Source organism: Triticum urartu, chromosome 3A, assembly GCF_056163025.1.
Source record: "Triticum urartu cultivar PI428250 chromosome 3A, HENAU_Tu73, whole genome shotgun sequence".
Lineage (NCBI taxonomy): Eukaryota > Viridiplantae > Streptophyta > Magnoliopsida > Poales > Poaceae > Triticum > Triticum urartu.
This window is the reverse complement of record NC_141875.1, coordinates 310,944,441-310,969,933: the sequence shown is the minus strand read 5'-3', so window position 1 is coordinate 310,969,933 and position 25,493 is coordinate 310,944,441. Positions and strand designations below refer to the sequence as shown.

The 25,493-nt window shown below is 46.5% G+C and overlaps 1 protein-coding gene across 3 annotated transcripts; it reads left to right on the top strand.

Annotated features, from left to right (window-relative positions):
• The first annotated feature begins 10,209 nt into the window (after nucleotides 1–10,209).
• Nucleotides 10,210–22,994, top strand: LOC125528936 (non-structural protein). Of its 3 annotated transcripts, none has more exons than XM_087547001.1 (7): nucleotides 10,210–10,459; nucleotides 20,705–20,753; nucleotides 20,836–21,144; nucleotides 21,796–21,844; nucleotides 21,929–22,023; nucleotides 22,117–22,241; nucleotides 22,690–22,994. In XM_087547001.1, the coding sequence occupies exons 1-7, from the start codon at nucleotides 10,305–10,307 to the stop codon at nucleotides 22,745–22,747; spliced, it is 840 nt and encodes a 279-aa protein (XP_087403127.1). In that variant the 5' UTR covers nucleotides 10,210–10,304; the 3' UTR covers nucleotides 22,748–22,994. The 3 variants fall into 3 exon arrangements, with proteins under 3 accessions (XP_087403127.1, XP_087403126.1, XP_087403128.1); XM_087547000.1 differs by having other exon boundaries at nucleotides 22,114–22,241; XM_087547002.1 differs by lacking the exon at nucleotides 22,117–22,241.
• The last annotated feature ends 2,499 nt before the right edge of the window (nucleotides 22,995–25,493 follow it).

Sequence of the window (25,493 nt, the reverse complement as noted above, 5' to 3'; positions counted from 1 at the left end):
ATAAGGTGACGCAGCACCTAGAATAGCCTATGGACGAATATTATGAAGTGGCATCTTGTATATTTCGTCCATGGCTTCATGCACTCCTTATGGCGGCTTCAAAGTCCTGAAATCATCACTTGTAACTCCGTTCTTGATCCCCTTGCGCATGCCATCAACTTCATGCGTGTTCTTGCTCCAATGTTCATCCTTCTCCAAGCTAGGCCCTTCATTTGAAAGCAAAACAAATGTATCCAATTTAGGCAGCATCATAATCTCATGAACATTAGAATCATTACCAAGAAACGAAAGTACCTGGTAATTTAATTGGCGTGCGCGAGCTCTAGTAATTGGTCCAGTATATGTAACAGTAGGGGCTGTGGGTGTAACAATGGTATTGATGTCCTCATCATCCTCCCCTTCTTGAAATGAAGTCGTCCTCGACGGAAGCTCATCTTCCTCACCCAAATAAGGCTTCAAATCTGCAATATTAAAAGTGGGACTAACCCCAAAATCTGCAGGTAGCTCAAGTTTATATGCATTATCATTTATTTTCTCTAAAACCTTAAAAGGACCATCAGCACGTGGCATTAGCTTTGATTTGCGCAGATTAGGAAATCTATCTTTACGCAAATGTAACCAAACAAGATCTCCAGGTGCAAACACAACATGTTTTCTACCCTTATCTCCAGCAAGTTTATATTTAGCATTCATACGCTCAATGTTTTCCTTAGTTAACTCATGCATTTTTAAAATCAATTCAGAACGTTCTTTAGCATCAAAATTAACCTTCTCCGAAGATGGAAGAGGCAACAAATCAATAGGTGCACGAGGTAGGAAACCATACACAATTTCAAAAGGGCACATCTTAGTAGTAGAATGCAATGAACGATTATAAGCAAATTCAATATGAGGCAAGCATTCTTCCCACACTTTCTTGTTATTCTTCAAAACAGCCCTAATCATAGTAGACAATGTTCTATTGACTACTTCAGTTTGTCCATCAGTTTGGGGGTGACAAGTAGTACTAAAAAGCAGCTTAGTCCCCAACTTAGCCCATAAACATCTCCAAAAGTGGCTAAGAAATTTAGTATCACGATCTGAAACAATAGTATTTGGCACACCATGTAAGCGAATAATTTCACGAAAGAACAAATCAGCAACATTAACAGCATCATCGCTTTTATGACATGGTATAAAGTGTGCCATTTTCGAGAACCTATCCACGACAACAAATATGCTATCCCTCCCCTTCTTTATTCTAGGTAAACCTAAAACAAAGTCCATAGATATATCCTCCCAAGGAACACTAGGTACAGGCAAAGGCATATATAAACCATGAGGATTGAGTCGTGACTTAGCTCTTTGACATGTAGTGCAGCGAGCAACAAAACGCTCAACATCCCGTCTCATCTTTGGCCAAAAGAAATGTGTAGCAAGTATATCCTCCGTCTTCTTGACGCCAAAGTGTCCCATTAATCCTCCTCCATGCGCCTCCTGCAACAACAAAAGACGAACGGAGCTAGCTGGAATGCATAGCTTGTTAGCACGAAACACAAATCCATCGTTAAGAACAAACTTGTTCCAAGTTCTCCCTTCCTTACAATTCTGCAATACATCTTTAAATTCAGCATCATTAACATATTGATCCTTGATGGTCTCCAAACCAAATATTTTAAAGTCAAGTTGTGAAAGCATAGTATAACGACGAGACAAGGCATCAGCAATAACATTTTCTTTACCCTTCTTGTGTTTAATCACATAAGGGAAAGTCTCAATGAATTCAACCCATTTAGCATGTCGACGGTTCAGTTTTGCTTGACTTTTAATGTGTTTCAAAGATTCATGATCAGAATGTATAACAAATTCCTTGGGCCATAAATAATGTTGCCATGTTTCTAAGGTCCGAACAAGAGCATATAATTCTTTATCATAAGTAGAATAGTTCAGACTAGGCCCACTCAATTTTTCAGAAAAGTATGCAACAGGTTTTCCATCTTGTAATAACACACCTCCTAATCCAATTCCACTAGCATCACATTCAAGCTCAAAAGTCTTATTGAAATTAGGAAGTTGGAGTAAAGGAGCATGTGTCAACTTATCTTTCAATACCGTGAAGGCTTCTTCCTGTGCGGTACCCCAAACAAAAGGTACATCCTTCTTTGTAAGCTCGTTGAGAGGTGCAGCAATGGTGCTGAAATCTCTCACAAAACGCCTATAGAAACCAGCGAGGCCAAGGAAACTCCTCACTTGTGTGACCGTTTTGGGCTGCGGCCAACTCTCAATAGCTTCAATCTTGGCTTTATCAACTTCAATTCCCTGTGGAGTAACAACATAGCCAAGAAAAGATACTCGGTCGGTGCAAAAGGTGCACTTTCCAAGGTTACCAAACAAACGTGCATCACGTAGAGCAATAAAAACAGCACGTAAATGTTCCAAATGTTCCTCCAAAGATTTGCTATAAATCAATATGTCATCAAAGTAAACTACCACAAATCGTCCAATGAAAGCACGTAAAACTTCGTTCATTAACCTCATGAAAGTACTAGGTGCATTAGTTAACCCAAAAGGCATGACTAACCACTCATATAATCCAAACTTAGTTTTAAATGCTGTTTTCCATTCATCTCCCAATTTCATACGAATTTGATGGTAACCACTACGCAAATCAACTTTGGAGAATATTGTAGAGCCACTCAATTCATCAAGCATATCATCTAGCCTAGGAATAGGATGACGATAACGAATAGTAATATTATTAATGCCTCTACAATCAACGCACATACGCGACGTACCATCCTTTTTCGGCACTAAATGATAGGAACAGCACAAGGACTAAGGGATTCGCGTATATAACCTTTGTCGAGCAGTTCTTGTACTTGACGCATAATCTCCTTCGTCTCCTCTGGATTGGTACGGTATGGTGCCCGGTTGGGTAATGATGCACCGGGAATTAAGTCAATTTGATGCTCAATCCCGCGAATAGGTGGTAATCCCGGTGGCACGTCTTGTGGAAAGACGTCGGCGAACTCCTGCAAAATGTTAGTGACAGCAGGAGGCAAAGAGGAAGGCACGTCCTTGAATGAAAATAATGCCTCTTTGCACACAAAAGCATAGCAAACAGATTTGCTAAAATCTAGATCATCAATATCAGATTTGGTGGGAAGTAAACATGCACTTTTCAATTTAATTTCAGAAACAACACTAGATTGTTTATTATTATTAGGCTGCATTTGTTGCTCAAATTCTTTTGCCACAATCTGATTTTCACTCTTAGTTTTCTCCTGTTTTGCTCTATTAGCTCTATTAATATCATCTTTCAAAATGGAATCAGGAGTCATAGGAAGCAAAGTAATATTGTTATCCTTATGAATAAGAGTATACTGATTGTTTCCACCATGGTGAATAGAATTTTTATCAAATTGCCATGGTCTACCAAGTAATAAGGAACATGCTTGCATCGGTACCACATCACAATCAACATAATCAGCATATGTAGAGATACTAAAATGCACACGAACAGTACGTGTTACCTTAACCTTGCCGCTGTTGTTGAACCATTGGATGTAGTAAGGATGTGGATGTGGTCTGGTGGTGAGAGATAGCTTCTCCACCATCTTGATGCTAGCCAAGTTGTTGCAACTCCCTCCATCTATGATCACGCGAACAGAACGTTCCTTCACAACTCCCTTTGTATGGAACAAATTATGCCTCTGATTTTGCTCAGCTTGTGTAACCTGCACACTCAAAACACGTTGAGCAACTAAACATTCATACCTGTCAGCATCTTCAGGAGCCATGTATTGCGTCTCATGATCAGAATCGTCTCCACCGTGTTCGTCACGTGTAATAAGAGCCAAAGTCTCCTCATCATAGTCACTAGCGGACTCATACCCACCATCCTCAGTAACAATCATCACACGCTTAGATGGGCATTCTCTCGCATAATGACCTCCACCCTTGCAACGTCGACAAATAATATCATGTGTTTGCCCTGTTGATGCCATGGATGAAGAAGAGCTCTTTGCAGGCCCAGAAGGTGTGCTCTTGGCAGATAGTGGTGATTGTGCCTGCTTTATTGTATCACGGTGGGAGGTGGCAGCCGACGGAGGCGCCGGTGAAGCAGAACGTGTGGAAGTAGATGATGCACGTGGTGTCCATGAAGAAGGTCGACCTGCAGAAAAGTTAGTCCGCGCCAATGCATGTCGATCCTGCACTTCACGTTCAGCTTTACAAGCAAGATGGAATAAACGAGTGATATTAGTATACTCCTTATACTCTAGAATCGTCTGAATCTCTCTATTTAATCCACCCATAAAACGTGCAAGCATAGCTTCATTCTCCTCAACAATACCACATCTAATCATGCCAGTTTGTAATTCCTGATAATATTCTTCTACAGAATTTTTTCCCTGTCTTAAGCGCTGCAATTTTTGAAGTAATTCACGTTGATAATATGGTGGAACCCAACGAGTACGCATAGCAGTTTTCAAAGCAGCCCAAGTAGCCGGAATAGGATATAATCTACAATGCTTAGACCACCAAACACATGCAAAACTAGTGAATGCACAAACAGCAGCAGGAACACGTCTCTCCTCGGGATATTGTAAACATGTAAATCGTTGTTCAGTTTCTAACTCCCAAGTAAGATATATATCAGGAACATATCTACCCTCAAATGGTGGAATATTCAATTTTAGTTTAGGGAGATGGTCATGATCTCGTACCTGAGGGTGAGCCCTACCATTGCCATTATTTGCATGTGGACGACCTGATGGTTGCTGTGCTGGTGGTGGCACGTAGTTCTGATTTTGATCAACCTCATCCTCGTAATCGCTAGCAAAATCATCCTCCTCCGCATCAGCAGTAGGAGCCACAGAAGTAGCAACAGCAGCACCAACAGTTTGGCCAGGTGCAAGAGGGAGACGGCTCGCTCGGCGGAGGGCTGTTTCACGATGTGTAGGTAGTCGTCGTTGTTGTTGTTGTAGAGGTGCGTTAGGTGCAGCCGGTGGTGGTGGTGGAAGACGCGCGAGCAATTCATTAAACCTGTTATCGAGCTTTGTTTCGAACGTCTTCTCCATGTCATCTATCTTCTCCATGGCCTCTTCAAATCTGTTTAGCACATCCTGCACCTGTCCATTCATCATTTGCTGAAATTTATCATGCAACTCCTGATTCGTCATGTTCTCCCAGTCAGTCTCGTCGGCTTGTGATCCTGCCATGGTTAGCAACAATAGAAAACACACAAGAATATGATCCTACAGAATACTAACAAGAGGTGGTGGTGGCGGGTGTCACAAATCCGTCAAGCAAATCTCAAATTCTTACCAGTTCTTACCCAGCAGCAGGCGGTGATCGGCAACCGTTGTAGTCAAAACTCTCAAAAGCTTGGATAGAACGATTGCCAGGGAGAGTCAAACGCACGACGTAGAGGTATGTGGAGCTGGGAAGGCTTATAGTATGGTAGCAAAAAGGGTCAGCAATAATCAATTCAGAGATGCAAAGTTGAATAAACGCTCAACGACGGTACTGTGCTGGTCCTAGGCTAGACCGTGCTAGAGACGCGAGCCTAGAACACTAACAAAATCACGGCGCTGCACGTAAATAAGGGAAAAGCACACTCTGGAACTTTTTTTTTCGCTTTTTTTTTGCGCCTCTTTTTTTTTTGCGCTCCTCTTTTTTTTTTGCGAAAAATCACTATAATGGCGAGTGTCTCAAAACTCTTCCCTCGTCAAACTGATAGGATGGGCACGAAAATTTTTTTTCCACTTTTTTTTCGGAAATCAGGGCAGCGACGACGAAAAAGTGCGACAAAAAATCACTATGATGGCACGTGGCTCAAAAGACTCAGAAAAGCCTAAAAATAGGATAGGGAAAAAATATTTTTGCCCGAGAAAATTTTGGCCTAAAAACTGCCCGGGGGTCTCCAGACTCTTTTTTTTTTCGAGACCTACGCAGGCAAGGAAACACGAATCGGAATTGAGATTGATCTCAAGAACAAACCTAATATGAGAAGAACTCGGATTGGTGGTGGATATATGGTGGTGGTATATGGCAGCGGTGGTGGTATATGGTAGCGGTGGTGGTATATGGATAGAGATTGATGGTGGTATATGGATACGGATTGGTGGTGGTATATGGATATGGATTCAGAGCGGTGGCGGATAAGCAAAAGTGGTAGATGGGCGATGATGATGGTGCGGCGGCGGCGTGACAACTTATGACCAGAACTCGAAACTCTAAAAGACTAGACTCTAAGACCAGCAACTTGACACGACGATGCAACCGCAAATTCAACAAAGCAAAAACCCTAAAAAGATTATGCAAAGGCTCAGATTGGTTCGGATATGATGAACTAACCCTAATTTTTTTTGTGTGGCTTTTTCGTGGACTGTAGGTATGAAGAACAGACTCGATCTAATCTACGAAAAAACTGTAAAATCTCACCGAGCAACCTAGAAATCTGATACCACTTGATAGAGGCAAAGGTGTCCCGATGTTTCGATGAGATGGTGGCTATTGTTTTCTGTGGGAGTCGACCTTGACGATCCGACTACGAACGTGCAAGACGTCGCGCCTTAGCAATCGCTAAACCAACTTCCGAGGGGTTATTGACCACGCCGGAGCACGATCAACCTGACCACGAGGGCCTGTTTCCTGCGAGCAAACGAAGAACAAGCAAGAAACTGAGATTGCAATCTGGATATTGCGAATATAAGATGAAAGCTTTATTGATCAAGGTGGGGTTCTGTGACGTCTTGGTCTGGTCGTTGGACACAAACGAAGTACGCGAAGTTGCAGCTATGGCGAACTTTTAATCTAAACAAAACCCAAAGTCTAAACGACGCCCTAAGGGCTGTATATATGGAGGAAGAGAGGGGAATTTCGTGGCCCTTGAGGGTGGGGTCCGAAACCAACCCTAACTCTTGTTTCCCCACACATACGGACTCTAAAAATAGCCTATACTTAAGTATTTCGAAATTACATGGGCCTGGCCCATTAATAAGGTGACGCAGCACCTAGAATAGCCTATGGACGAATATTATGAAGTGGCATCTTGTATATTTCGTCCATGGCTTCATGCACTCCTTATGGCGGCTTCAAAGTCCTGAAATCATCACTTGTAACTCCGTTCTTGATCCCCTTGCGCATGCCATCAACTTCATGCGTGTTCTTGCTCCAATGTTCATCCTTCTCCAAGCTAGGCCCTTCATTTGAAAGCAAAACAAATGTATCCAATTTAGGCAGCATCATAATCTCATGAACATTAGAATCATTACCAAGAAACGAAAGTACCTGGTAATTTAATTGGCGTGCGCGAGCTCTAGTAATTGGTCCAGTATATGTAACAGTAGGGGCTGTGGGTGTAACAATGGTATTGATGTCCTCATCACCACGACTTACTTGGGAACGCCCATTAGTGACTCTCGGCTTACCGTTGCGGACTTGCGTCCAATGGTGGCCAAGCTGCAAACGCGCATTGAGCCATGGCAGGGTAGGTGGCTGTGGAAGGCGGTTCGGGCGATTCTCATCAACTCCTCCCTCTCCAGCCTCCTCTTGTTCCTCATGAGCTTATATAGCCTTCATGAGACCCTTCACCATGAGATCGCCAAAGTCCAATCTCGCTTCTATTGGGCTGGCGATAGCAATAAGTAGAAATACCATATGGTTAGCCGGCCAGACATCTGCAAGCCCCGATATCAAGGAGGCCTTGGTATCATGTGCTCTAAGCGCATGAATATTGCCCTCCTCTCCCGCTAGCTCTGGTGCATTTCGCAAGGGCACGACGGCCTTTGGTTAGACATCATCCGGAACAAGCACCTGCGTAGACAAACCCTGGCCTTCTGTCAAAGGTCCGGCAGTTCCCAGTTTTGGCAGTCGGTCATCCAACTGCTACCCGTCCTCTGTATTTGGACTTCCATCTCGGTTGGATCGGGTGCTGCGACTTTGTTCTGGTTTGACCCTTGGGCGGGAGACACCCCCTTCGCGACCCGCTTCCCCGACCTCTTCGCCATCGCCGTCGCCCCCTCGATCTTAGTAGAGAGGGCTCTTATTGACTTAGGGCACCTCGCTTTCAGGAGGCCATTTGGGCCTCCGGAAGCCGCCGCCTAGCAGTAGCTGCTTGATTGCGTCGCTCTCCAGGAGCCGGTAGTGGATGCTGACCCGGATGAGGTGCGGTGGCATCTTGAGCCTTCGAGCCAATTCTCCACCAAGTCCCTCTACATGGCCATCACCCCCTTCCCCGCCCCCCCTCCTTTTCGGCGGTATGGCCCATTCGCCTGCCACTAAGAATCTAGATATTCATGTGGCAATGGATCCGCAGACGGATCCCATCCGGGGTGGAGGTTCGCAAACGCAATGGCCCTGGTCCGGCCTCTGCCCACTGTGTGGTATCCCCGAAGATTCGAATCACATCTTCTTCTCCTGTGTATCTGCTCAATTCGTGTGGAGCTGCTTTAGAGGTTGTTTGGATAAGTGAAATATATAGAATTCATTCTCTATAAACCTGGAAAACAGCCTAACCGAATAAAATCCCGTTTGGCTACTTCAACTAATCCCTGGATATAGGAAACTTGGTTTTCTAAAACCTGGAATTCTACGTTTATAGAAAAACGACTACGAGTCGTTTTTCTAAAAACTGCATATACCCAGTCTCGTCATCTCCTACTCCACGCCGTCTGTCCACGCGGGCAGTCGTGCCGGTGTCGTCCGTGATGGTCACGATGCCTTCTCCTCCATGCCGCCCGCCATGGTCCCGCCTCCTCCTCCTCCTCCTCCATGCCGTCCGTCATGGTTGCACTGTCCGCCATGGTCGCCCATCGTCTCTTCCTCCACACCGTCCATCTTTGCAGGGCTGTTGGTCGTGGTCCTGCGGTGATCACGTTGTTCGCCATGGTCGAGTCTCCACCGAGGCCAGCTCCTCGACGGTCTATTTGCAGCCTGGATGTACATCCACTCTGTTTGCAGTCTGGACCACCGGCGTCGAGGGACGGCGGGTGTACGTCCGATGCTTCTTCAGCTGTTCCCACGCCGTCCTCCCTGGCCACCTCAGCGGCTTCCTATTGCTGGTCGCTGCCCTGAACTTGCGCTCTCTGGATGTGTACGTGATGGCCACGAACATCATGCTCGCTGATGCCCTCCGTACCAGTGTGGACAAAGTAGCCTGCTTACTTGCCGTCGAGGCGCTCGTGGAGGCAGAGCAGCACGGTGGAGTAGAAGAAGGCATGCATCTATGTGGCCTTGCCGCTGTACGCAAAGAGAAGTGGAAGAGGAAGCAGCGTCCAGGGACGCTCGAGATGGCAGTAGGAAGTGTCAAATATCAGGAACTGCAGCTTGAGAAACTCCGTCGGTGCTCAAATTGGGTAAAAGTTCATGGTTGTAGTTCACAAGAGAATAAGGCTGAATCATTATACAAGCAGGAAACAAGACATACTAGTTTCATCGTTTTCTAACCCAAACAAGATTTTTTATAAACTGATTTTTTACAAAATAGTTGGAAAAACGGGTTTTGCTAAAAAACTGCTAAAAACTTGTTTTATATAAACCCATCGCTAATATTCTTTATCCAAACAACCCCTTAGAGAGGTGGTGGGAGGTGATTGATGCCACGCCAACTTCCCCGACCTCTTCGCCGAACTCTAGAACTCCCCCTGCCCTCTCACCACATTAGGTGGCTTGAGATTGGGGCACTCGCGTGGACCCTCTGGACGATCCACAATAAGCTTGTGATTCAGCGCATTCATCTTTGACGGGCTACTGACGCTCTCTTCAAACTGTTTGGTTACTTGCAGCTTTGGCGGCCGCTTAGCCGCCCCCAGGATCGGGATGACATCTCCGCCTTCATCGCCGACCTTCGCTCGATGGCCATCCGTCTGTCACTGCCGCCCCCTCCGCTACCCCCGGAGCCAGATTAGACGCCCGACATGTTCTCCGGCTTCGCCCGCTTCTTTTTTTTTTTTATGATTTTGGGCTTGTTGAGTTGTGCCCTCAGCAGAACCTTTGTACTCCTTGTTGTGTGACTTGGGTGTGTGTTCTGGACTAGTCCATGTATGTTGCTTTTGACGGCTTGCTTTTTATTTATAAAGCGGGGCGAAAACCTTTTTCGGTAATATCAACATCCAACACTTATTATTCAAATTCTCGTCTTTTAGTTTTTGAGCACAAATACGTGGGCTTCTTTTTAATTAACCGAATATTTTTGAAAACCTAATTTTCTGTTTATCCCCAACGCCCAGTCCGTTATTCTCGTGACCCCCACCCACCCACACACCCCGTTTGTTGTAAACTCGCTCAATCTGCGGACGCAAGCGGCCACCTAGCGCAGGATGGAGATGACGAGTTCTTTAGGAGCCGACGGGAGGCGGGGGCCAGGATCGGTGGAGGTGCAGGTGGCTGCGGCGGCGCTTCAGCGGTCGGAGGTGTTCCACGTCGTGAAGGAACTGCTCGGCTTCGTTCTCTACATGCACCACCAGATCCCCTCGTAACTCTCAGCCTCCCCCCCAACACCTCCTCCCTTGAGATTTGGTGTTAGGAATCAGCTTCAATAGTTCTTTCGAGCAATTGCCTGGGGTTGAAATCTCATCTTTACTGCATTTTAGATGATATATGGCCTTCGAATTTGGTTTGGTTTGGTCCAATTCTTAATAATAGCTGAGTTTGAACTACAACTTCGTGCTTGTGGACCTAGTTTGGGTACGAATCGAGTGGATTTGGTAAATCCTGCAAATCCGTCAATTTGAACTCCCCGTTTGTGGTGTGTGAGAAGTCAAGGATTTGGATCGAATGGTTTTACTGGATTCGACCATTGAATTATACAGGGCGATGATATAAGTGAGGTTTAGATATGAGATTACTTGATTCCTTATCAGTCAACTCGTTTTGTTTTCATATGTGCTCTTAGCTGTTAGCCTAATGCTGCTTGTCATTCTCTTTTTTCTTTTTGCGGGGTCATTCTCTTGTGTTAACGTCTGATATGTGGATGGTGTTAGATTGATACGATTGTTGTACCTACAATGTATAGGATATGCATTTTCCTTCCTAATATTGTACGGTTATTATCCCTTGTAATCTTGTATTCCAAGTCATGCAACAACCCTTCTTAAACCCTAGCTGGTTGATGGCTCTATATTAATATGCAAGGCGGCACGAGAGGTTTCAACGCTTCCCATTTGTTCGATCATTTACAGATAAATAATGGGCATATGAGCTCAAGTTAGTATTACAGTATGTATTATGGCCACGACAAGTTCAGTGAGGAAGTTTTGCGTAGATGCCGGATCGAGCAGCGGAGCAGGGCCATCCATGTTTTTGCCATCGATATCGACCGGGAGGCACAAGGTCTGCCCTGTGCATGGCTGAACGCATTTGATGTCCGACAATGATATTGCCATTACCTCCATATCTTCAGAGTCAGGCCCGTTTGGGAGCTCTGGAAAATATACTCCTGTAAACATTTTACAGAGGTATTTTACTAGCCACCGATGAAATACTCCTGTAAAAGATACACTCGTTTCCGGTTGTAAACTTTTGTTTGGGTGAATCAAATGAGGCGTAGCGCTGGAGGCTGCACCAATGCCTCTTCTCCTGTCGGCCATGACAAACTCTCTCCGGCCCTTAGTCGTTCAACCTGGTCCTATTGGGCAGGCTCTTGCCGCTGCCTCGGAGCACGCTCCGCAGTCGCCGCCGCTGCTGCAGCATAGCGCACCTGCTCCCAGTCGCAGCCGCCGCCTCGCCTCTCTTCCGTGCTGGTTGAGCCGACGGCATGCTTGGGCTCGCGGCGACGGAGATGGGCGGTGCCTCACCTCCCTTGCAGTCCTTGGTGCCTCGCCCTGTCCTCTGTGCCTTCAGCGGCGCGTGCGTTGTGCTTGCCTAGATTGATTTAGAGAGAGGGAGGTATACTGGGAAAAGTGACTGGTCGAGGAGAGTTTTCGATAAGGGCTGAATAACAGTGTAATCTGAAGAACGGGTGTAAATTTTACCGAGACAATCCCGCGTTTGGAACACACGTTTTTTTACGGGTGTGTGTTTTACCGGTGTACTTTGCGGAGAAATGACGATCTAGTCGGGGCCTCAGGGTCTTCCTCATCGTTGCCGACAGACGGATCAACCTCCAGGACAAGCTTCTTGCAGTGGTGGCCAGGAACAAATAGCTCCTTGCAAATGTAGCCGAGGCCCTGTTGGCGACGTATGGCCACCTCCGCTGGAGCGAGGGTGCGGTATGCGCGTCCTGATGGTGCCACTGAAACAACCGCTTCCCCTAGTGGTGCAGCTACTGGGATAGCTCCTTGGCCCCTGATACCAGTGTGGGATGGTGGTCCTGATGTAGGGTAGAGACCCTAATCGCCCGATCTTTCACGAAAGGAGCGGATCCCGGGGAAAACACGAAGAACACGAGGATGAACGGAAGGAAAACACAAGAGGAAATCACTAAACCGACACGAATAAGTCACATATGGGCTAGATCCTCGAGTACATAGAACGATACACGAATCCACGGACAACTAGGGACGATACACGGTAACCGGTTCTTCTCCGTGAGGAGGTCTTGAATCCACAAGGGGATCTTCCCTTAGAAAGGGGTCTTGAATCCAAGGTGGATCTTCTCCGAAGAGGGGCCACGGTCTCTCACGTGGAGTAGATCCGATATGGATGAGCAATGCTCTATCTCTCAAATGAGCTAAACCAATACTAACCCTAGAAAGGAGGTGGGAGAGGTCTATTTATAGTCTAAGTGCAAATGGGGGTGAAAGTAGGGGTACATGGGCCTCGGGCCCGAATCTGGACGCAGCCAGGTACCGGACGTCCGCTGGGGACCGGTCGTCCGGTGTCTCAGGAGCTGCCGGACGTCCGGTGTCCTCCGGTCGTCCGCTGGTTCTGCTCTGTGATGGGGGTGCCGGACGCCCGGTAGCTCCGGACTTTCGCTGATGTTGGCTCGGGTGCTGGTGCGCCGGTCGTCCGGTCCGGACCGGACGTCCGCTCGTTTGCTTCGGGTGAGGGGCACCGGTCGTCCGGTCTGGACCGGACGTCCGCTCGTTGGGGTTCGGCTCAGGCTTCAGGCGCCGGACGTCCGGTCCCGGCCGGTCGTCCGGTGGCTTGGACTTTTCCTTCAGCCCTCCTTCTTCTCCGTCTTTTCGTCCATCTTTCTCTTCTTTTTGTCCTTACTCCTTAGCTTCTCCATGGTGCCTGAGTATGCACAAAGTGTCCATATGAGGTAGTAGCCATGCTTCATGTTCATCGAAGTGGAATTGTGAGAGGAGAGATGTCACCTCGGTTTCAAGAGCTCTTGCACGTGATCGAGTCATGGGTCCACTAGGCACTTCATGAGATGATGGTAGGTCCATGGGGATGACCTTGGGATGCTCCGCATCATCTCCCCTCCCTTGGGAAGATCCGTCCTCGGATCAAATTCTTCATCACCATGGAAGGGAGAGAGATCTTTGACGTTGAAGATGTCGCTCACGTTGTACTTGTCGCGCGGGAGGTCGATCTTGTAAGCGTTGTCGTTGTAGCGTGCAAGCACCTTGAAGGGTCCATCCGCTCGTGGCCGAATCTTGGATTTGCGTTCTTGTGGGAAGCGGTCCTTGCGAAGGTGTAGTCACACTCGATCACCAATGTTGAAGAACATAGGTTGCTTGTTGAAGTTGAGCTTGGTCGCAAGGCTTTGAACTTGGCGCTCGATGGTGTTTCTTGTATCTTCATGCACCGTCTTGAGATGTGTCACACGCGCACTTGCGTCCAAATTGATGCGCTCTTGGAGTGGAAGAGGAAGAATGTCCAATGGTGACAATGGGTTGAATCCGTAAACGACCTCGAAAGGAGACTTGCCGGTTGTTGAGTGTCTTGCGCGGTTGTAGACGTACTCGGCGATGGGTAAGCACTCCTCCCTCTCCTTGATGTTCTTCTTGATTAAGACTCGTAGTAGAGTGGAGAGTGTACGGTTTGTCACCTTCGTTTGGCCGTCGGTTTGAGGGTGGTACGCTGTGGAGAAGAGTAACTTGATTCCGAGTTTGGCGCATAAGGTCTTCCAAAAGTAACTCAAGAACTTGACGCGGTAGGGAGTGTTGTTCGGAAGCGGTGCTCCGGGGATGATGTCGATGCGGTGCTCAATGCCTCGTAGTGGAGGTAGTCCCGGAGGTAGCTCGTCGGGGAAAACATCTTGGAATTCCTGCAAAAGAGAAGACAACACTAGAGAAAGAGTGTAAGAAGTGTTAGTTTGTGGTGCATTGTCCTTGCACACGAGGATGTAGTGTAGGACACTAGATGGGTTCTCACACACTTCTCTCATCTCACGTTTGGTGGCAAATAAAACTAGGTTCTTGTTTTCGCTCATCATGGAGGCACTCGATTTTGGCTTGTGGCGCTCACTCTCTTTTTGGTGGCTCGCTCTCTCACTATGATCTCCATGATGGGTGGCGTGCTTGTCGGCGATCACTTGACTTGGCGACATTGGACGGAGGACGTACTCCTTGCCCTTTATCTTGAAGATGTAGTGGTTCGTGAGGCCGTTGTGTACGACTCCTCTATCGAATTGCCATGACCGTCCAAGGAGAAGATGACAAACGGTCATTGGAACGACGTCACACTCCAAGGTGTCTTCGTAGGCGCCGATCTTGAAGGAGACTTGTACTCAGTGCTCGACTTGGATAGTGCCGGAGTCGCTAAGCCATTGCACTTTGTATGGATGTGGATGCTTCGTCTTTGGCAATTGGAGCTTGGAGCAAAGTTCTTCACTTGCGAGATTATGACAACTTCCTCCATCGATGATGACCTTGACGGATCGTCCATTGATGCCGGCCTTGGTGTGGAATATGTTGCATCTTTGGTCTTCTTCTTGGTGATGTTGGAGGGTCAAGACTTTGGAGACAACAAGTGCGGGACTTGAGTCTTCATCACAAAAGACTTGTTCTTCTTTATTGTTCACTTGGCGGTGCATGGCGACTTGCTCGAGGGCTTCCATTTCGCCTTTGCTCATGGAGTCATAAGTGCCATCGTCGTTGAAGACCATGGTTCGCTTGTTGGTGCACTCGTAGGACTTGTGGCCTCGGCCTCCGCAAGTGAAACACTCGAAGGAACTCGTCTTGACGGTCTCATCGGTCGGGGTAGATGATGAAGAAGCTCTCGGCTTGAAGTTGCTCGTAGGAGGATGGCTTGTAGTTGACGAAGCTTTCTTGGAACTTGACTTGTCGCCGGTACTTGGTGATTCTCTAGTTGAGGTAGGAGTTGCCGAAGTCGTGGGAGCTTGATAAGAGGAGCCGTAGGTCTTGGACGAGAACTTGGCATACTTGAAATCATCTTGCACTTGGCGTTCCGCTTTGATGGCTTGGTGTACTAGCTCGATGAGGTTTGAGTATGGTTGGAAGTCGGCGATCTTCTTGATGGGATGGTTGAGGCCATTCAAGAAGCGTGCCATTGTTTGTTCATCGTCTTCCATGACATTGGCTCTTATCATTGCAATCTCCATCTCCTTGTAGTATTCTTCAACGCTCTTGGTTCCTTGCTTGAGTTGTTGGAGTTTCTTGAAGAGGTCGCGGTTGTAGTAGGTAGGTACGAAGCGTGCTCTCATGACATCCTTCATTTGTGCCCAAGTAGTGATGGGTGGTTCACCTCTTGCCTCGCGGCGCTCTATGATTTGTTCCCACCAAATGAGGACATAGTCTTGGAACTTAAGGGATGCCATCGCGATCTTCTTCTCTTCATCATAATTGTGCAAACAGAAGATCTTGTCAACTTTCAATGCCCATGAAAGGTATTCTTCGGGATCGTTGCTTCCGTTGAACTTGGGCATGGTGAACTTGAGCTTGCCGTAGCGTTGTTCTTCATTGTGTTGGGGTCGGGGATGATGACGCCCATGTTGTAGATGATTGTCCAACTTGTGGTGTTCTTGACGCGGAGGGTGTCAACCTCGTGTTGCTCTTGTCGTGGAGGATTCCCAATGTTTCCATGCTCTTGATGAACTTGATGGTCTTGGCGAGCTTGTGAAGGAGCGCGTCGAACTCGAGGAGGAACTATATGATGCATGGGAGCTTGAAATCGTCGTTCGTGAATTTCTTCGTGACGTGCTTCCTCTTCTTCACGGGCTTGACGGCCTCGGTCGGCAACGGCTCGACTCGCATCGCGTAGAGCTTATTGCGCCTCAAGTGCTTGAGCGTCACGGAGTTGTTGTTCTTGACGTTGAGCCTCGGCATTTTGTGCATTTTGGTGTAGACGCGCGCGTTCTTCCTCTTCATGTTGGCGTTGTTGTTGTCGTTCACGAGCTAGCGCAAAGGCTTCTTCGGCTTGACGTCGTCGGCGCTCTTGAGAGTCGGTGTCCCGAAGTGGATTGATGTTTGCTTGACGGTCGGTGCGCGCGGCTCGACGAAAAGTGTTCGATGTCGGTGTACTTGAGCCGGAGGGGGTAAAGTCGGAATGGCGACTTGAATGACCCCTTCTTGAAGTGGAAGAAGAGCGGTTGAGAAACAAAGCGCGAATCTCGTCCATCCTTGCGTCATTCTCTTGCTTGTGATCGTCGAGCTTGTGGTCGAAGTAGTCCCTTGTACGTTGCTCGGAAAGTCGCAAGTCGGGGGCAAGGTTGTCGATGCGTTCACTCATAGCTTGTTGCTCTTGATGCAAAGCACGTTGTGCACCAAAGAGGTGACTCTTGGTGACGAAAGAGTTCATGTCGTCGTCTTGCTCCATGAAGAGTGGGTTGGTAGAAGTACTTAGCCTATCCATCATTCTAAGACAAATGTGAGTGGTAGAAAGAGAAGAACGAATACCAAATATACCTTGACCGAAGTTGAAAGTGAATCGATGATCACTCCAATGTAGGACAAGGAAATAGCCCAATTGGTACGAATTCTCGTCGGTTTCTCACACCTACACAAATAAAAGTTTATGGTGGAGCTTGGTTAGGATGGTGGCACAATTTTTAATGTGAATGTAAGCAAGATTCAATAATGTTGAAGAAGATTCGCAAGATGCAATGTAACAAGTAGACCAAGCATATACAGTACACGAAAACACACGCGCAAAGAGATAAGTGGGGTTGTGGAACCAAGGGTGAGCCAAAATGTGAAATCCACAAAAATGCTCTTGTTGCACAACACTAGAGAGACGCTAGCACGATTGCACGATAGGCGGATACAAGAACTTGTGCACAACCTACTTAGCAAAAATGCAATGACTTTTATCCCAAATATGTTTTATGCAAGGTGTTGCTATGATATGATCCAAGATGATCGAGTATGACAATCTTAATGTTGTATGATGCTATGGTTCTTGCTTAAAAGCTCTTTGCTTATCTTTCCTCTTTGCTTAAAAGCTTGGTTGGCTCTTTGATGTTTGAGCTCTTTTCTTATGCGATGCTTGACGAACCAAGATAGCAAGTGAGTATGCGATGACAACTTTGTGACACAAGAGATGATACCAATATAGGCAACAATGAGTATGTATGTATGCTATGGGGAGTATGATCACTAATGTGCACAAGTCTCGTTGCCTGCAATATTCAATGGCTAGTCTCAATGGGTAAGCAACACAATGGAGTAAGGCTATGATGGCTATCAATGTAATGGCAAGAGTGATATGTCCAATACCAAGATGAGGTTACCGGTCTTGCTTCCGGTATGGTGTCAAAATGGTGGCACGAATACCAAGTCGTAGTCGAGGTGGTCGTTGTTGATGACCGGTGTTGATGACGCGTCCGTGGCGAAAATGAGCGGCGGTGATGTCGATGTTGAACCGTATCTAGATAGCCGAAACACAAAAGGATACGGTACCGCAACTCAAATTCTCAAAACCAAAAGCGACCAAAATCGTCGGAGTAGGTAGCGGTTAGGTGGTGGTGTGGGTTGGGATATTGGCAAAGATTGCGGAAAGTCGGTGGTGGTGTAGCGGATGAAGTGGTGGAAGTAGCGGTCGTCCGGTAGTGGACGGATGTCCAGTCGCCGGTCGTCCGGTCGGGTCGGACGTCCGGTGCTTCCTGGGTCGCCGGACGTCCGGTGAAGTGACGGTCGTCCGGTGGTCGGGGTCAACGCGAGATTTCAGATCCGAGAGGCGGTTTTGGGCGGAATATGGTGAATTTAGGAGGGATTTCGAGGTGGAGATGGTGGGGAAGGCTAGATCTACTTGCAACACAACAAATTCACGCATCAAAACCAACAAAACATTATCAAAACTCACAAAACACAAAAAAAAATTTGGGGCTATTTTTGTGGGGATTTTCGGATTAGGACAAAAAACAACAAAATCAAGCTAGAAAACGAAGAGGGGGGCTCCGAAATCGTGATAAACCTTGCTCTGATACCAAGATGATGTAGGGTAGAGACCCTAATCGCCCGATCTTTCACGAAAGGAGCGGATCCCGGGGAAAACACGAAGAACACGAGGATGAACGGAAGGAAAACACAAAAGGAAATCACTAAACCGACACGAATAAGTCACACATGGGCTAGATTCTCGAGTACATAGAACGATACACGAATCCACGGACAACTAGGGACGATACACGGTAACCGGTTCTTCTCCGTGAGGAGGTCTTGAATCCACAAGGGGATCTTCCCTTATAAAGGGGTCTTGAATCCAAGGTGGATCTTCTTCGAAGAGGGGCCGCGGTCTCTCACGTGGAGTAGATCCGATATGGATGAGCAATGCTCTATCTCTCAAATGAGCTAAACCAATGCTAACCCTAGAAAGAAGGTGGGAGAGGTCTATTTATAGTCTAAGTGCAAATGGGGGCGAAAGTAGGGGTACATGGGCCTCGGGCCCAAATCTGGACGCAGCCAGGTACCGGACGTCCGCTGGGGACCGGTCGTCCGGTGTCTCAGGAGCTGCCGGACGTCCGGTGTCCTCCGGTCGTCCGCTGGTTCTGCTCTGTGATGGGGGTGCCGGACGCCCGGTAGCTCCGGACTTTCGCTGATGTTGGCTCGGGTGCTGGTGCGCCGGTCGTCCGGTCCGGACCGGACGTCCGCTCGTTTGCTTCGGGTGAGGGGCACCGGTCGTCCGGTCTGGACCGGACGTCCGCTCGTTGGGGTTCGGCTCAGGCTTCAGGCGCCGGACGTCCGGTCCCGGCCGGTCGTCCGGTGGCTTGGACTTTTCCTTCAGCCCTCCTTCTTCTCCGTCTTTTCGTCCATCTTTCTCTTCTTTTTGTCCTTACTCCTTAGCTTCTCCATGGTGCCTGAGTATGCACAAAGTGTCCATATGAGGTAGTAGCCATGCTTCATGTTCATCGAAGTGGAATTGTGAGAGGAGAGATGTCATCTCGGTTTCAAGAGCTCTTACACGTGATCGAGTCATGGGTCTACTAGGCACTTCATGAGACGATGGTAGGTCCATGGGGATGACCTTAGGATGCTCCGCATCAGGTCCGAATTGAATATTGATTAATTTTAGGGCGGCGGCGCCATGTTGAGGGTTCATGTTCTTGTACTGCTGGTACCACAGTTATGCACTGCTCGTTAGGTGGAAGAAGGCGATGCTCACCTTCTCTGTGAAGGCCGTGCGCTACGTCTTGAAGAATTGGTTGCACCGGCTCAGCCAGACCAACAGGTCAACTTCCCCATCATAGGTGGGAACTCCATCTTATAGAAGCGTGTGGGATGGTCATCCATTGCCTTGGGGTTGGTTGTAGGTGGGGAAAGTAGCCTGCTGTGCCCCTTGTCATCAGCGTGGGTGTTGGATTCTGGCTGCATGCTGTTCTCTGCTGATGGCCAGATTGCAGGCACAAACTTGCTGGCTGGTGTTGTGTAGATCATTGGAGATGCAGTCCAGACGTCGTGTAGGTGCTTCGTGATGGGGATAAAGGTGTAGTCGATCTTGGTGACATGTTCATTGGTAGCGGCCATGACCGAGTGTTGAGTTGCGAGTCCTCACCTTGATGTAACTCTGGCTCGTGTATTGCGGCGCACCTCACCAGACAGCGTCTTGCCTTCCCTCTTCTAGTTCTAGGTCAGCCACCACATGGGCTTGGGGTCTATGGGCCAGAGTGGTGATGGGCCAGGCCCATACCGATTCAACACTCCCCCTCAAGAAGGGTGGTAAATATCGATCATCCCCGTCTTGTCACATGCCAAGTTACAGTCCTTTATTCCTAATCCCTTTGTCAAGCAATCTAGAAGATGCTGCTCATCCCCTTCATGTCATGCGAAGTTAGTGACATGAAATTTTGACCAAAAATTCGGAAGTGTCCAGAAAGATTGGCCACTTGGCCAGACCAGTTAATCAATGTAGCAGCAGCCTGACTGGTTTGGTCACCGGCCTGGTTTAAAAAAAATATGATACTCGTACATCAGTCACTAACGGTTCTTGTTTCAAGGGTGAATTGGATACCAGCATTTTGACAAGTTGCCAATATATTACTCCCTCCGTCCCAAAATAAGTGTCTCAACTTTGTACTAAGTTTAATACAAAGTTGTACTAAGGTTGAGACACTTATTTTGGGATGGAGGGAGTACTAAATTGTGCATCCCAGAGTCCTATTTTGCTGGGACAACTATGTCCGCAGCGAAGGTCATAATGTTATGCACCCCGAAAATGCACGCATCAATGGCGACTGAACCTTGAACAAATCTGATGGTAATGTGCTGTTTAAATTTTGTGTTGGAATCATGAATAAACTAGAAGACAACATGTAGTCTGGCTTACAGAGTATATCCATTTAGCAGAGCATACTAGGCAGCACAGTTATTTACATTGTTTCTATATAATTGTCAGATTGTTTCAAGTTTATTTTATTTTTTCCTACTTTCAGGGTATTGCAGAGTCTTGAAACTGAATTTGCAGGTTTAAAGGAGGAAATGGTATGTTCAGTATGCAGTAAGCATGTTTATGTTGTCATCTATTTTCTCAATGACCCTTTTATTAATTTATGGGTATCTCTAGTCAAAAATGACAGCACCATTGGCAGAACTGAAACCTTCTGATCAGAGAAAGTACAACACACGAAAAAGGGAGGTTAGATGCAGAATCAAGAAGCAGGAAAAGTTAATGAAAGGCATCTCTACGGTACTTTCTGCTTTTCAGCAAGCACTTGATAAAGTTTCTACCATTGAAGGAGTTGCCCTGATCCTGGGAGGGAGTCTTGTACGACCTTTGTTTGTCTATGACATTACAGTTACTCATGGTAGATTTGATTCTGGAAGTGCCAAAGGGCATGGTACAACAAAGTTAGCTCAGTCTGTTTCTCGAAAGGTGAGCTTCCCTTTTTTAAATACTACATGAAGTATCATTTGCGTAGAGGCTAGGACAATTACTAGTATATGTCTTAGTTTTTTGAAAGCAGCATTTAATTAAGATAAAAATTTGACGTTTCTTTGTATGTACATCATTACTTTGTACATCAGATGGTCAAAATGAATAATTGCTACTCACAACTGTTTGTCATATACCAGAACGTTGGATTATTGCTCTGCCGTTTGTCATACTAGATGATTCCCGACACATTGTGCTGTGAATTGGTTGCAACATTTTTCTTAATGATATTTGATTATTTGGATCAATAATATGAGAACGAAAACTAAAAATACATTAATTTATTGTATGTAATTATTGAGGTGGGCATTTTCCCATGCATGTTTGCATGTTGAGGTGGGCATTTTTCCCTGCATGTTTGCATGTTGAGGTGGGTTTTTCCATGCATGTTTGCCTTATGAGGTGGCATGTGTGCATGCTGAGAGAAATGAGTTAGTGGGGAGCTAGCTGTTTAGATATTGAAGATGACTGAGTAGTTTATGATGGAATATTGTTTTATTCTCTTCATTTATCACAAGTTATTGCCTTATATCCTCATATGGTGGAAACATTGTGCTCTTGGAATACTGACTTGCACATATATTTTTCTAGGCCGTCCGAGCTCTTATATCATGTGGTGCAGGGAGTTTATCTTACACAGGTATTAGTTATTCTGTTTTACTAGACTTGGCTGACGATGCATTCAACTTTTAGCTTACTGCTTCTTTACCCATTGTTTTGGAAGGCCCTACCAAGCTGTTTCTGCTGGTTAGATGTCCCTGTACATTGAACATACCCCTGGATTTCGCGCCAAAACGGGAATTCCGTTACAGTAAGAAGGTGTTGTACTTTTATGAAGGCTAACTTACTCTGTTTTTTATAACGTCCAATATTTTGAAGATAAAACACATGAACTAAAACTTTTACCAGCAGGTTGTACCCCAGCAAATGTCTATAAAATGCAATACAGCATACTACCAAAAGAATAATAAGCATGTTGCATCAATCGTGGATCCGTCATGTTGTACTTCAGAATCTTCTCCGTCAGATGTTATCTGGTATTATTTCTGATCATCTGCTGCCATCGATCAGTATCGTTAGCTTCTGCTGTTATTTTGCACCTTCTATATTTGGGACCGATAATTATGTGAGAGTTAGTATGGAGTGTATCTATCTATCTATCTATCTATCTATCTATCTATCTATCTATCTATCTATCTATCTATCTACCTATCTATTGCCTTTCTTTTACTGCATAATAATGTGCTACTCACAACTCAGGCTATGTTAATAAACTGCATGCATTCTTAGTGATTGCACTTGTGCAGAGGTAAATCCTTTGAAGTCGAAACACTACAGACATCTGGGCAGTGAACCTTGAATGTATATATTGTTTTGTTATGCTGTTAAATTGTTATCAAAGTGCTGAAACCTGTATTGGTGCTTGAGCTGCAATCTACAGAACTTATTCTTTCTAACTGAGCAAATCCGTATCATCTGTTATAGGTTCCAGTGCAAGCACACGATAAGAGGGTTACCATGCAAGGCGTCATTAGAAGGATGATGATCCGCTCATTTTCATTATCCTACAATCATGTATGTTACAACTGGAAAATGCTGTAGTGAGGTGAACACCGACCCTGACCTCAGCAATCTTCAATCCTAAATTGGTCCTCCCCCCTTTTCTGTAAGTGTTCACCAAGGATCAGCATTCTTCAATCTTATATCCCGCCCCCCTCCCCCCTTATGTTCGTCTGCACTGAAATGGTTTGGTGCTCAATGAAAATATTTTGTTTCCCGTGTGGGCCATCTATGAGCTGTCTTAAAAAAAAATCATGCAGGTTACCCTTTTTATACTTGCGTTTAATCCGTTTCCCCCCATTTTTAGTGTTAGTTTTTTTCTTCCCGTGCGCCTATTTTTTAATTGAATATCAGTACAGACAGCGATCATATACACGCGCATACATTCATTCCTATGAACGCACATACGCACACCCTACCCCTATGAGCACCTTCGAAAGACCGAGCCAGCATATCATTTTGAGATTTACGAAGTCGTTATAGGCCCTCGTTGTCAACGAGAACGTCTCCTCTCATTGAATGCGCATCGTCGGAAATCCTGAAATAAATTCAGAAATAAATGCGAGCATCAGGACCCTCTGATGTGTTGGGGATTACCACAGTCCCTTTAACCATCCAACCACAGATTGGTCCGCTTCTTCTTGTGCGTCTATGTAAGCTGACGTGTGTGAACTGGATCTATATGTGCGTGTGTGTGGATGCATGTGTCGGTGTGTGGGTCCATTTGCGTGTACATGTGTCTGGATGAGTGTGTGTGTGGAGGCGATGTCATCGACATGAGATGCATTTTATATTTGTTGTGTCAGATGATTAATCTCCGACGTTATAATTTTATTGCTTGAATATTGAGTGCAAATTGTTAAAGCTTAATTAACATGTGTTAATTATGAAGGGAATCTCCCCTTGTACCAACCGGAGGTAGTTGCCAAGGCAACTGTCGCGTCGGTTCCTCCTGAACGGATGCCTCTTAAATGCATTTGTCTGTATAAATATTGGACGACGATAATTGCCACAGGTGTGACATTTAAGGGTGTATTTGGTTTCTGTTACGCATCGAAACGACATGGGTTGATTCCATTCCTAGATCCCGCTCTCGTGTTTAGATCGCCGAAGGAATCGGAACCTACCGATTCTAGGGAACGACATATTCCTTGATTATATTGAATCTAGGCGTTCCTCCAAATCAGCCGGACCACGCGGAATGCCTCAGGCGACTCTCTCCCCTTCCTCCTCGACTCACTCACCCCGTGCCCCAACCACCCACGGCCTCTGCTCTCCTCTCTCCCTCGATGGCCATACCGGCTGCGGGCGGCTGTAGCACCTTCCCCTCAGCGACACCATCTTCTGTCCCTGTCGAAACTGCAGCCTCGTCGGCTTTTCCTGCCCCTTTTCTCCCCTCCTCGAACCCAAGGATCTGGTGGAAGGAGGCGAGCACTCTGTGCATACGTGGTGCCGAGCTCGAGTGGCTGGACGACATCGGTGCCGGAAAGAGAACTGGAGGAGCAAGTGGACTTCAGCCCGCTGTCGACTACATGGCTAAAAAAGAACCGAAGGAGCATGGCTGAATTTGGGTGGCTATTGCTGATCCAGATTTTGGTATTTGGGTGGCTGCTGTAGATATTGTGATCGGAGGAGCAAGTCTACGAGCAAGTGATAGAGGCAAAGGTGTCCCGATGTTTCGATGAGATGGTGGCTATCGTTTTCTGTGGGAGTCGACCTTGACGATCCGGCTACGAACGTGCGAGACGTCGCGCCTTAGCAATCGCTAAACCAACTTCCGAGGGGTTATTGACCACGCCGGAGCACGATCAACCTGACCACGAGGGCCTGTTTCCTGCGAGCAAACGAAGAACAAGCAAGAAACTGAGATTGCAATCTGGATATTGCGAATATAAGATGAAATCTTTATTGATCAAGGTGGGGTTCTATGACGTCTTGGTCTGGTCGTTGGACACAAACGAAGTACGCGAAGTTGCAGCTATGGCAAACTTTTAATCTAAACAAAACCCAAAGTCTAACGATGCCCTAAGGGCTGTATATATGGAGGAGAGAGGGGGAATTTCATGGCCCTTGGTGGAGGGGTCCGAAACCAACCCTAACTCTTGTTTCCCCACACATACAGACTCTAAAAACAGCCTATACTTAAGTACTTCGAAAATACATGGGCCTGGCCCAATAATAAGGTGACGCAGCACCTAGAATAGCCTCTGGACGAAATTTATGAAGTGGCATCTTGTATATCTTGTCCAAGGCTTCATGCACTCATTATGGTGGCTTCAAAGTCCTGTAATCATCACTTGTAACTCCGTTCTTGTTCCCCTTGCGCATGCCATCATCTCCATGCTTGAACTTGCTCCAAGGCTCATCTTTCTTGTCCAAGCTAGGCCCTTCATTTGTAAGCAAAACAAATGTATCCAATTTAGGCAGCATCATATTCTTATGAACATTAGAATCGTTACCAAGAAACGAAAGTACCTGATAATTCAATTGGCGTGCGCGAGCTCTAGTAATTGGTCCAGTATATGTAACAGTAGGGGCTGTGGGTGTAACAATGGTATTGATGTCCTCATCCTCCTCCCCTTCTTGAAATGAAGTCGTCCTCGACGAAAGCTCATCTTGCTCACCCAAATAAGGCTTCAAATCTGCAATGTTAAAAATGGGACTAACCCCAAAATCTGCAGGCAGCTCAAGTTTATATGCATTATCATTTATTTTCTCTAACACCTTAA

Bases quoted from the DNA above. Each gene is read 5' to 3' on its own strand.
- LOC125528936 (XM_087547000.1), top strand. From the start codon at position 10,305: ATGGAGATGACGAGTTCTTTAGGAGCCGACGGGAGGCGGGGGCCAGGA. The intron at 21,145-21,795 runs GTGAGCTTCCCT...ATATTTTTCTAG, and splicing joins CTCAGTCTGTTTCTCGAAAG to GCCGTCCGAGCTCTTATATC. The intron at 22,242-22,689 runs GTATTATTTCTG...CATCTGTTATAG, and splicing joins TCTCCGTCAGATGTTATCTG to GTTCCAGTGCAAGCACACGA.